At 46.1% G+C, this 13,194-nt stretch overlaps 1 protein-coding gene across 1 annotated transcript; it reads right to left on the bottom strand.

Annotated features, from left to right (window-relative positions):
• Positions 1 to 887: 887 nt before the first annotated feature.
• LOC145360060 (claudin-19-like) lies at positions 888 to 12,939 on the bottom strand. Its single transcript, XM_080214983.1, has 5 exons — positions 12,436 to 12,939; positions 10,456 to 10,620; positions 6,472 to 6,556; positions 4,794 to 4,940; positions 888 to 1,269 (listed from the first exon to the last, which is right to left on the bottom strand). Exons 1-5 carry the CDS (start codon positions 12,656 to 12,658, stop codon positions 1,221 to 1,223), a joined length of 669 nt encoding a protein of 222 aa, XP_080071109.1. The 5' UTR covers positions 12,659 to 12,939; the 3' UTR covers positions 888 to 1,220.
• Positions 12,940 to 13,194: the final 255 nt, after the last annotated feature.

The following is a 13,194-nucleotide window of genomic DNA, read 5'->3' as shown; positions in this document are numbered from 1 at the left end:
GACGCAGCAGTACTCACTACTGTCCCGCTCCTTCTGTTTGCCTTTCTGATTAGCTGCTGCACCTGCAGGCTATTTGTGATTCATGGACAAGGACACCCAGGTCCCTCTACTCACCAACCCTCTTGCCCTCTGCATTGCACAATTTAGTTTGTTTATATGACAGCCATGGAGAAATGATTCATGACTGTGAGACATGTAGGGCCATGTCTGAATGGGGGGCAGAGAGCTTGTCAACTTGATTGATCAACAGTGCCAATGATGCCCAGGTCATCAATGGGCAGGGCTGAGCGAGTGAGCCCAAGATGACGGCGCAATGGATCCTGGGGCAGACCGGAGTATTGTGTATGGGGGGGCGGTTTGGGCAGGGGGGGGCACTGGGTTTTGGTGAGCATGCAGTAAGGAAGGGGGCTATGTTAGGCAGGACTGCCCACCCCATACGCAAAGAAGCTTGAAGACAGTATCCCTCCCTCTTTCCCGTTTAAAAAGACTTGCCCACTAGTGCCCGAATGCCCAGGCCAACCGTGCTATGGCAAAAGCAGCATATTAGGACCAATTGGCTCAAGGGGATCAGGAACTATGGGGAAAAGGCAGGAAAATAGGGATGAGAAAAGTATCAGCCATGATTGAATGGTGGGGTGGACCCAATATTTACATATGACGACCAGGCTGGCTGCCAGCTTTGGCTCATGCCCACCTATCCATGTTGTAGGGGTGGGGGTGGGAGGATGGTGGAGTTGGCTGGCACCCACCTTATTTTACATGCCCCTTCCCCACCCACCCTGCTAAAAACAGGCCATGATGGCGGGGGCCACATACACTAGCCCCTGTGCTGAATAGACACAATTGCTTCCTTTCTTTCCCATTCTACCTTCAAATAAATACCGAGACACGTTTAGCTCACCTTTATTAAAAGAAAACACATCAGCATCCATTACAACAGCTGAATTAACAACATTCAGTACGCATGAAAATACAATCTTATATAATCAGAGAATATATGTACAACTGAGTTCTAATACCAGACCCATACATAAGCAACCATGGGGATGGAGTGGGTCTGAGCTACAACACGGTGTCCTGCACATTGCCCTAGAGTCTAAGCACTTCCTCAGTAAAGGCACGGAGCTTTACAATCATTTGTGTTTTGTTTATATAAAAAACAGAATGCTCATGTGAAGAACTCAAAGACATTTGTGATGTTTCAGAATCACAATGCGCTGCTACAAATACTGCTCCCCCTTGAGAGGTGTCGTTTTCTTAAAATTTGACCTGGAGTTTAAAGCAGAAATACATTGTCAGTAACAGGGATACATTCACAGCTTCAGCCTTGTAAATTAGTCCTAAACATTCAGCACACAGGCTAAATCTCCCTCTGCTACCTCACAGAAGATGTGCCCTCGCTCCTGGTTTCATTATTGAAGCTTGCACTCTCTCCATCTGCACTACAAGGATCCTTTCTATCATCTTATACTCCAATTTACATTTCCATCCCTCTACCTTCTAAACTCCAAAGCAAAACAAGTTTCTGCATGGACGGAGGGTGAACAGCAAGCGGACTGGGATTAGACTAGATAGTTCATGTAAAACACTAACACCAACACAAACCTGATGGGGCCAAATGGCCTGTTTCCATCCTGTCACCTGGCAGTGCAGGAGACCATTGCTCAGTGGTTAGCACTGCTGCCTCACAGTGCCAAGGACCTGTGTTCAATTCCAGCTTGGAGGGCCGGGGTGGGGGGGGGTGGTCACTGTCTGTGTGAAGATGCATGTTCTCCCCGTATCTGTATGGGTTTCCTCTAGGTGCTCCGGTTTCCTCCCACAGTCTGTAAGTCATGTTGGTTAGGTGCACTGACCCGAACATGTGCTGGAGTGTGGTGACAAGGGGGTTTTCACACTAACTTCATTACAGTGTTAGTGTAAGCCTTATGTCTTATAAATGAGCTTTAACTTCACTTTAGCCCTTCATGTCTGCACCAACATTCTCAAAGAGTGTCTTACCTAAGCCCAACTCTTGCCCTATCCCCATAACCTCTGACATTTATCGTGGCTAATCCACCGAACCTACACATCCTTGGGCAGTAAGGGGTCATTTAGCAAGGCCAATCCATCAAACCTGCACACCTTTGGACACTAAAGGCGGAATTTTCCCATGCCGCCCACCACAGGAACCATAGCAGGAGAGGTGGACCGAGCCACTGTCCATTGACCTCAGGAGGGATTTCCCTTGGGGTGAGTGTGGCTGGAAAATCCCACCCTAAGAAGTGATTTACTATGGCCAATCCATCAAACCAGTACTTCTTGGGACACCAAAGGAGAATTTAGCATGGCCAATCCACCTAACCTGCACATCTTGGGACACTAAAGAGCAATTTAGCACGGCCAATCCACCAGATCAGCACGTCTTTTGACTGTGGGAGGAAACCACAGCACCCAGAGGAAACCCATGCAGATGTGGGGAGAACGTGCAAACTCCACACAGACGGTGACCCGAGACCAGAATTGAACCCAGGTCTCTGGCGATGTGAGGTAACAGTGCTAAACACTGAGCCACCATGCTGATCCAGCTAATCCAGCATCAACTGTCATTTGAGAAAGATACCTCAATAGCTGGCTCTAATTTTTAGATTATGCTGTCACACTCCTAAACAAGAGGAAGTAGGTTCATGACACTCGCCTATCTGTTCCCCTCAGGGACTACATTTATTTTACTTTTATTTCCAGATTTCTTGAGCTCAATTCAATTTTCCAAGCCATCACGATGGGATTCACTAGCCTTAGTTAACCCTACAATCGCAGAAAGCACGAGCTCTCATTGGGTATAATTTGGATAAATTTGGTAAACTCAACAGCTCTGTGTCCAGAGAGTAGAAAAATCCAGCAGGACACCTTCTCCACACAGGAATCCAACAAGGCCAGCCAGAAAGTACAGGGGCGCTGACACTGGGTAAGGACAGGGTTAGCATCAGTTACACAAAGTGTTTTTGTAACATGGTGGCAATCGTTGTCCAAGCCTCAAGTGGCTGGTTCAGTGAGTTGCCCAGGCAACAACTAGCACACTTGGAGCTGAACCCAAAGGTGAGGCAGCACCCATAGGAGAACTTTGAGGCATATCAGTTAAAAAAAGGAGTAAGATGTATGGATGAGTTGATACGCTTCTTTTATCCATTCAATGTCTTGCCGGTGTCAGTGGTAAGGTCGGCATTTATTGCCCTTGCCTAGATCTTGCACAGTTGATGGTAAGTTGCTTTAACCCCTGCAGTCCGTGTACGTACACCCACAGTGCTGTTAGGAAGGGAGTTCCAGAATTTTGACCCAGCAACAGTGAAAAAACAGTGATATATTTCCAAGGGTGGTGTGTGGCTTGGAGGGTGTTGGTGTTACCTTTTATAAAGTTTATTTTGTTAGTGTCACAAGTAGGCCTACATTAACACTGCAATGATGTTACTGTGAAAATCCACTAGTCGCTTGTTCGGGTACACTGAGGGAGAATTTAGCATGGCCATTGCATCTAACCAGCATGTCTTTCGGACTGTGGGAGGAAACCGGAGCAGCCAGAGGAAACCCACGCAGACACGGGGAGGATGTGCAGATTCCAGACAGACAATGACCCAAGCCAGGAACTGAACCCAGGTCCCTGGTGCTGTGAGGCACGATGTGGAGATGCCGGCGTTGGACTGGGGTAAGCACAGTAAGAAGTCTCACGACATCCGGTTAAAGTCCAACAGGTTCATTTGGCAGCACTAACTTTTGGAGGCTCAGGCTCCTTCATCAGGTGAGTGAGGCATCAGTGCTAAGCACGGTGTCACCGTGCTGCCCTTGTTTTTCTGGGAGATAGTGGTTGAAGTTTGAACGCTACTGTTGAATGAGCCTTGGAAAGTTACTGACTCACCTGAGGAAGGAGCAGCGCTCTGAAAGCTCGTGATTCCAAATAAAACTGTTGGACTTTAACCTGGTGTTGTGAGACTTCTTACTGTGCCCACCCCATCCAATGCAAGCAAATACATGAATAGGATGGGAATAGAGGGATATGGTCCCCGGAAGTGTAGGGGGTTTCAGTTCAGTCGGGCAGCATGGTCGGTGCAGGCTTGGAGGGCCGAAGGGCCTGTTCCTGTGCTGTAATTTTCTTTGTTCTTTATCTCCACATCATTGCAGACACGCATCTGGCATCATTTCTAGTTTCACTGCAGTGGGTTTTGTTTAAGTATCAAAATAGCAAGAATGATAATTTGAACTTATTCAGCCATTTCATTAGGTGGTTAGTGTTAAAATTTCAATCATTTTGATTATTGCTAACTCTGGCTGACTGTGTCCATCACATGACTTTCCACCTCCAAGTAACCACACACTTGTCATCCCCCCAGCCAAAGCCCTCCCCCCCCGCATCGTTCCACCACCTTCTCCCCTGCCCCCCTCATGCCACAGACCCCCCCCCCTTGTTCGTCCATCTCCAGCCCCCCACTTTCACTGCCAGCATCGGTCACTGGAACTGTCAATCAGCAGAGCGCCCCATTTTCCAAAGCCAATTAGAAAATGAAGAGACGCTGCTTATTTAACAGTCCGTCATCTCCAATATTTTTATAATTAATAAATGGAAAACCTTGAAGAAAATTTTAAAAATGCATGACATTTTTAACTGGCACTATGAGGTCCCTCTTAATTTTCTGGGAACAATATTCTGCCGATTAATCCTCCATTGCCGTAGCCTGCTGGGACACTGCTGGACAAGGCCCAGTTTTAAGCCAAGCTCTGGGGTGTGAGGTTTGTGTTTGATGCGAGTTGTATTTCAGACGTACTCTTTGACAGTGGATGGTTGAGAGGATCTGTAGTACATCTGGCCCCTCCTCTCTTCGTTTGGACAGGAACAGCAGAGGAAGGACCCTCCCAGGATGGTGAGGCTCGCGGCTGCCCAACCCACAAACAGGGCCGAACCAAATTCATACCTGCAACAAGGAAGAGGTCAAAGTTCACAGTGTGCCATCCATCAGCCAAAGCAAGCACTTAGACCTCACTAATCTTCTGTTTTACTTTAAGAAAAGATTTACATCTGCTAAAATAAAAACTTTATTAAAAAATTAGATGGCTGGGTCCTCCAATAGCATTTATTTCTGAGGATAAATTTTTAAAGTTAACAGTATTTTTTTCACTGACTGTTACCTCTTCCCCTCCACCCCCCCACACACCCACCATTTTTCTCTCTCCGTGCTCTTAATTACAAACTCAGACTAAGTTTCCCCTCTGCACCCTCTCCAAAAGCCTATTCTTTACACATGAGTCCAGACATGGATTTCCAGACTGCAGGCCATTGCACTGTGGGCCATCTCTCAGCCAGCAGCCACACACACATTCAAGGAGGAATCAGTAACAGATGTGGCAATCCCATTCCCCCAGTGGAGGAGTGCTGAGATCGATTGTTTGGGCCCAAGCGACTAGCTGGGTCAAGAGTAACCAACTTGGCACAACCTCGGGTTGCCAACCCTCCAGGCTTGTGTCCTGGAGTCTCCCGGGGCTAAAGAAATGAGGTCCTTTGAGCTACCAGAGAAAAGGTGGCCAGGTGACACAGTGGTTAGCACTGCTGCTTCGCAACACCAGGGACCCAGGATCAATTCCGGCCTTGGGTGACTGTCGGTGTGGAGTTCATACGTTCTCTCTGTGCCTCTGTGGGTTTCCTCCCACACTCCAAAGGTGTGCAGGTTAGGTGGTTTGGTTGTGCCAAATTGCCCTTTAGTGTCCAAAGATGTGTGGGTTAAATTAAGGTAAATGCATGGGGTTAAAGGAATAGGATAGAGGTTTGGGTTAGGGAAAGTTGCAGACTTGATGGGCTGAATGGCCTTCTTTTGCACTGCAGGTATTCTATGGAATTAATAAATGCTCCTCATCTTTGAAGAGTTACATCCATTATTTATAAATATATTAGTGATAGGGAGTTTTCTTGACTGGACAGGACAGTTGGAGGAACGAGGACACAAAGTAAAACCACTAGGAATAAATCTAACGAAAGTTGACAACCCTAACCCTTGCCCGGCTAAAATCACAGAATCCCTACAGTGCAGAAGGAGGCCATTGAGTCCATCAAACCTGCACCGACAACAATCCCACCCAAGCCTTATCCCATAACCCCATGTATTTACCCTACTAACCTTCCTGACACCAACCGGTAATTTTGCATGGCCAATCCACTTAACCTGCATATCTTTGGGGTGTGGGAGGAAACTGGAGCACCCGGAGGAAACACATGCAGAGGGAATGTGCAAACTCCACAGACAGTGACCCGAGGCTGGAATTGAACCGGGTCCCTTGCGCTGTGAGGCAACAGCGCTAACCACCATGACGCCCAAAGTTTGTTACATTAACATCACATTTCCCCTCCTGCTTCTGTACCTGGGCGAAACCCACGCCAGTGTCAAAAATAAAAACTGAAATATCCCATCTGAGCAACCCACTGGCCCCCAGTGCTGACCAGCTGCTCTGTACCTTGCATTGACTGGTGTTAAAGGGTCAAAGAACTCGTTTGAAACTTTAGTTGCATACCAGGATACTGCCACCAGAGTGCATAGACCTGTGGAATAGACAATAGGCAGGAGTCAGTTTTGAGTCAGGCATTGAGTCAACGGCAAACATGTGACCAATTAGCACATTTCAGCCTACCCTGGATGAAAACATGTCAATACAGCAGCATTGGACAGCTGAACTGAGACAACTCATTTATCTTCTGACCAGAGACACACACCTGGGTTGCTCAGATGCACTGCACAGATCATAAAGGTTTATTTATTTATTATTGCCACAAGTAGGCTTACATTAACACTGCAATGATATCACTGTGAAAACCCCAGGTCGCCACACTCTGGCATCTGTTCATGTACACTGAGGGAGGATTTAACATGTCTTTCGGACTGTGGGAGGAAACCAGAACACCCTGAGGAAACCCACACAGACATGGGGGGAACATGCAGACACTGGACCAAGCCGGTAATCGAACTCGGGTCCCTGGAGCTGTGAGGCAGCAGTGCTAACCACTGTGCCACCATGCCAGCACCTCCCAGGTCCCAGGTTAAAGATCCCAGCTTCAGTCCCTGATGAGCTTGACATTCCCAGCTAAACTGGTACAGGCGATGGAGTTGCCCTCCCCTGTCCTCTGGTTAGAAAGGGGGAGTATTCTGACCTCCCAACTCCTGGCCTTGCTGGCAAATCCACATGGATAAACCTCGGTAAGATCCAGATCAACCATAGCTCCCAGGGATGAACAGTCTGGCAACACTAATAACCAAGGCTCCTTCATGGAGTAATGTCAACTGGGGGCTGTATTGGAGGGTAATCTCCCCCGTCAACTAGAGGCTGTACAGTAGGGTCACCCCCCACCCCTATTCCAGCATCAACTGAGGGCTGTACTGGAGGGTCACCACCTCCCCAACCCGCCAAATAACTGATGGCTGTACCCGCTCCCCCCCCCCCCCCCCCACCCCCCCGCTAACTGGGGGCTGTAGTGGAGGGTCACCCCCCCCCCCCTCCACTCCACCACCTGGGGGCTGTACTGGGGGGTCACCCCTGTACTCTGCCAACTGAGGGTTTGTACTGGAGGGACTCTCACCCCCCCCCCCCACACACACACACACACACACACAAACTGGGGACTGTACTCGTCAGCCTTGATCTTTTTGGTCAAGTCCTGGAGAGGGCTTGAACTGACAGCTTTGCAACTCAGGGGCAAGCGTACAACCCACTGAGTCACGGCTACAATGAATGGCCTTTAAATATTAAGGGTGAGCATCAATAATGTCTATTGGATTTGATTTATTGTCACATGTGACATGGGATATTGAGGCCCTGATCAAGAAGAAGAAAGAGACACATGACATGCTTAGCAACTGGGATCAAGTGAATCCCATGAAGACTACAGAGGATATAGGAGTAGAGTTAAGAGAAAAATCAGAAGGACAAAAAGGGGACACGAGATTGTTTTGGCAGATAAGGCAAAGGAGAATGCAAAGAGCTTCTACAAATCATAAAGGGCAAAAGAGTAACAAGGGAGAGAGTCGGGCCTCTTAAGGATCAACAAGGTCATCTGTGTCCGGACCCACAAGAGACGGGTGAGATCCTAAATGAATATTTCTCATCAGTATTTACTGTTGAAAAAAGAATGGATGTTAGGGAACTTGGGGATATAAATATTGATGTCTTGAGGAGTGTACATATTACAGAGAAGGAGGTGCTGGAAGTCTTAAAGCGCATCAGGGTAGATAAATCCCTGGGACCTGATGAAGTGTATCCCAGGACATTGTGGGAGGCTAGGGAGAAAATTGTGGGTCCCCTAGCCGAGATATTTGAATCATTGATAGTCATGGGTGAGGTACCTGAAGATTGGAGAGTGCAAATGTTGTGCCTTTGTTTAAAAAGGGCTGCAGGGAAAAGCCTGGGAACTACAGGCCAGTGAGCCTCACATCTGTGATGGGTAAATTGATGGAAAGTATTTTGAGAGACAGGATCTACAGGGATTTAGAGATGCAAGGACTGATTAGGGACGAGCAGCACGGCTTTGTGAGTGGAAAATCATGCCTCACGAATTTGATTGAGTTTTTTGAAGGGGTAACCAAGAAGGTAGATGAGGGCAGTACAGTTGATGTTGTTTACAAGTACTTTAGCAAGGCCTTTGACAAGGTACCGCATGGTAGGTTGTTACATAAGGTTAAGTCTCACGGGATCCAGGGTGAGGTGTCTAAATGGACACAAAATTGGCTTCTTGACAGAAGCCAGAAAGTGGTTGTAGAGAGTTGTTTTTCAAACTGGAGGCCTGTGACCAGTGGAATGCCTCAGGGATCAGTGCTGGGTCCACTGTTATTTGTCATTTATGTTAATGATTTGGATAAGAATATAGGAGGCATGTATAATATATAGTAAGTTTGCAGATGACACTAAGATTGCTGGCATTGTGGAAAGTGCAGAAAGTTATCTCCGATTGCAACAGGATCTTAATCAATCGGGCCATGGGCTGACGAATGGCAGATGGAGTTTAATTTAGATAAATGCAAAGTGATGGATTCTGGTAGATTGAACCAGAACAGGGCTTACTCAGCTAATGGTAAGGCACTGGGGAGAGGTACAGAACAAAGACATCTAGGGATACATGTTCATAACTCCTTGAAAGTAGAATCACAGGTGAACAGAGTGGTGAAGAAGGCATTTGGCATGCTTGGTTTCATTGGTCAGAATACTGAATACAGGAGTTGGGACGTCTTCTTGAAGTTGTACAAAACATTGGTACGGCCACACTTGGAATACTGTGTGCATCTTTGGTCACCCTATTATAGAAATGATATTACTAAACTAGAAAGAGTGCAGACAAGGTATACTAGGATGCGACTGGGACTTGATGGTTTGAGTTATAAGGAGAAGCTGGATAGACTGGGACTGTTTCCTCTGGGGCGTAGAAGGCTGAGGGGTGATCCGATAGAGATCTATAAAATGAGGAGCACAGATCAGCTACGTAGTCAATATCTTTTCCCAATGTAGGGGAGTCTAAAACTAGAGGGCATAGATTTGAGGTGAGAGGGGAGAGATACAAAAGTGTCCAGGGGGCAATTTATTCGCACACAGGACGATGAGTGTCTGGAACAAGATGCCAGAGGTAGTAGTAAAGGCGGGTACAATTTTGTCTTTTAAAAAGCATTTAGGTAGTTACATGGATAAGATGGGTGTAGAGAGATATGGGCCAAATGTGGGCAATTGGGATTAGCTTAGGGGTTTAAAAAATGGCATGGACAAGTTGGCCAAAGGGCCTGTTTCCATGCTGTAAACCTCTATGACTCTATGTATTAGTATACAATGAAAAGTATTGTTTCTTGCGCTCTATACAGACAAAGCATACCGTTCGTACAGAAGGATCGGAGAGGGTGCAAAATGTAGTGTTACAGTCATAGCTAGGGTGTAGAGAAAGATCAACTGAAAGTTATGTAAGGCTGCAAACCAATGATTTACAGTAATGAACCCAAGTCTCACAGTACAGGACATCAGCAAGTTTAAAAGAGTAAGGAAAGTGTTGAGTTAATTCAGTTATTGTTAGTGACCGTAATTTTAAAAGCTTTCAGATTGTAGGAGGGATGAAAGACTGAAGCAAGTCCAGAGGTCCACAGTTTTGTGGTTCTGTGTTGGAGTTGGGGACAACGCGATAAGTCTTAATTTTACACACAAGCGGGAAAGCAGGGAGAGGAAAGAGAGGCTGCTTTGAATAATAGAGTCCCATCGAATGCAGATAAACAAATCAGCGCAATGACAATGTAAATCAGCTTAGACCATTCAGAGTTGTTCAAATTCACGAGTCCAGCAATCTTTACACAGTTAGAAACACACCCAGGGCATCAGCACACTCAGGGAAAACTGACAACTTAGTCAATGCTTCTGGTGCAGCAAGTCCCTTTTTAATAACGCGATATAGATACAAAAAGTAAACTTTAAACTCACCAGCCATGAGAAAAAGCACCCCTCCTGAGACGGCAACCCTGCTTTTGGTGAGGGGGTTATTGTCTCCGACTTTAGTGCACTTCATTCCCACGACACTAACAATGATGCCAATAAAGCCAAGGACAACGGAGACAATCATCAGGGCCCGGGACGCCTGGATATGGGCTGCAAATGGGAAAAGGCACAGAGGGGGAAATCAGTAACAATGTAGCATTCAGCTCTTATCCAGACACATCAGGAATTCATTTAAATTCACCACACAATGTCCACCAGTTCAATAGGTGCTGGAAATAACCTTTCGTAAAACCATCAAACTCCCATCACACATTTCTTAAAAAATGTAACTCTCTCACATTTTATTTCAATTTTACAATTAGGAATTTTGTTCCAACGGTAGGAGGCTCCCTTCTGAACACTTGAAGATCAGAACTACTAAAAAGAAAGTGTGGAATACTGTTGATTTGAAAAGATTTAGACCTATATTTTGTTTGATCATTCGGGGTGATGTGCTTTTCTGAACTTCAATTTGCAAACCCACCTTTAGTGTATCTCAGAGTCAAATTTCAATGGGTGAAGATTGGGGGGGGGGGGCGTGGGGACAGGTACATGTGACAACCGGCAAATGTTCTGAAAATACTCAGCAGGTCAGGTGGCGTTTGAGCAGAGAGTGAACTGAACTTTCAAAACAAAAATCATTTACCTGAAACATTAACTGTGTTTCTCCCTTCACAGATGCTGCTAGTCCTGCTTTTTTTTTACCCCCAGTTTTCCAGCATAGGAACATACAGCACAGAAAAGGCCCTTTGGCCCATCGCCTCTGTGCCAGTCAAAAATCTGCGGGTGTATTTTTTTGCTTACTTTTCCTCCACCCACCTCTAACCAAAAACACTCCCCCAACACCCTTCCATGTTTCAGAATGTCGCCTCTCCAGCTTGCAATCTAAATTGGATTTTAAGATTATTGGGAATCCATTCTGTAGCTGTTGTGTCGAGTTGCCAACTGTGGATGGGGTTTTATTATAAAGCTTTATCACATCCAACCGCCCCATCTCCTTTCACTGGGAGTCAGACCTCACATTCTCTTCATTAACAGATTGGGCAAGTTCTCAACCAGCCCTTCTTAAAAAAAATCCCTCTCCAATACTTTCAACAATTAAATGAAAGACTCCAAAAAAGTGCAAATGCCACGCTTTATAATTAAAACGCCTTATAAATACAAATACAATGCTTTATATATAATCCCCCTATGATTTCTCGTTGCTCCCAGCGAGGGATCAAACTTTCTAAAAAGCTTCAGGAAAGTTTGCAACTCTTGTCCAGGGAATGAAACAAAACAAAAGGTCTGTTTCTAATCGGTTTAGCAAAGGCATCGCCCTCTCCTCTCTCCCTAAGCAAACTTTGCAACGGTGAGACAAATAAACATATGCCAAAACTTTTGCAACGAACTCTTCCCATTTAACTTTTTTTTTAATTCGATTTTTTGGTTTGATTTATTATTGTCACATGTATCAATACAGTGAAAAGTATTGTTTCTTGCCCGCTATACATTTTCACAGTAACTTCATTACAGTGTTAATATAAGCCTACTTGTGACACTAATAAATAAACTGTACAGGCAAAGTATACCGTTCATAGAGAAGGAGAGAGTGCAGAATGTAGTGTTACAGTCATAGCTAGGGTTATAGAGAAAGATCAGCTTAATAGCAGGTGGGTAAAGTTACTCAAGAAATCATAAGCAAAACAGAAAAGGCACTTTGTCGTTTGATTGTTCAACTTCACAGTTCACTCCACAGACCCCCCCACCACCCGCCCCCTCCCCTGTCAATTTCCATTTTAAGTCTGGAAGCCCCCCCACTTGTCAATTTCATTGATTGAATTTCATTGTGGGTATCAAAGCAAAAACAGATTACACAGTCAGCGGGTCAGTACCGTCTACAATGCAAGCCGTGTCAACCTTTATCCTTCTGCTCCTGTAACTCACCGTCCAACAGCAACAAGGAGTCATACACTTTGCACTGAACTTGCCCGGTGCTTTGGGAGGCGCAGGACATCCAGAGACCCTCGTACAGCCCCACGGCAGTGATTATCGCATCCCCGGCATAGGAAGATTGTTTCCACTGGGGTAGAGCTGTGGTGGAAATAATCCCGACCCATCCACCCAGCGCCAAGAAATAGCCAAGCAGCTGAAACCCCGAATTGGCCATGGCGGATTGCTCCTATTATGAATTCCCTTACTGACCCCCGAAGTTACAAACTCCAGTCCAAGGGGTAAGTCTCCAGACTTTACAGCCTCTCATCAACGTGGTCAAACCGGAGGGGTGGGGGGGGAGGGGTAGAACTTCAATTGAAAGAGGTGGGGGGGTGATGCCCCAGTGATTGATAAGGGATTTTGTGTTGTGGTTAACAGCCGGCAGTTTGAAACACACCAGAGACGCCTCATAAATCTCTGAAGCAACACAAAAAAAAGCCTTTTGACGCGTCGAGGGCATGGAGGAGCCAGCCAAAGGGGATTGGCTCCCTCTGCATTTCAGTAACTCCCTCTTGTAACCGGTGAAATGAAGTGAACTTGGTTATCAACAAGGGAACTACCCCCCACCCCGCCTCCACAAAACATACACACTCCAGGACCAGCCTCTCACCTCTCACTGCCCCACAGATCTTCACCCATCTGCATATGCCTGCAATCTGAATTTTTCATCCTATTTTCAATCAAATATTTCATAGCTTTCCTCCAGTTTCT

Source organism: Carcharhinus amblyrhynchos, chromosome 30 (assembly GCF_965287045.1).
Source record: "Carcharhinus amblyrhynchos chromosome 30, sCarAmb.v2.hapA, whole genome shotgun sequence".
NCBI lineage: Eukaryota > Metazoa > Chordata > Chondrichthyes > Carcharhiniformes > Carcharhinidae > Carcharhinus > Carcharhinus amblyrhynchos.
Note: the sequence above shows the minus strand (reverse complement) of the source record. Positions and strands in the feature narration are given on the sequence as shown.

Coding starts and splice junctions, on each gene's coding strand:
- LOC145360060 (XM_080214983.1), bottom strand. CDS start 12,658: ATGGCCAATTCGGGGTTTCAGCTGCTTGGCTATTTCTTGGCGCTGGGT. Junction 6,557..10,455: donor GGTGCTTTTTCTCATGGCTG/GTGAGTTTAAAG, acceptor TCTATTCCACAG/GTCTATGCACTCTGGTGGCA. Junction 4,941..6,471: donor TTAACACCAGTCAATGCAAG/GTACAGAGCAGC, acceptor TCCTTGTTGCAG/GTATGAATTTGGTTCGGCCC.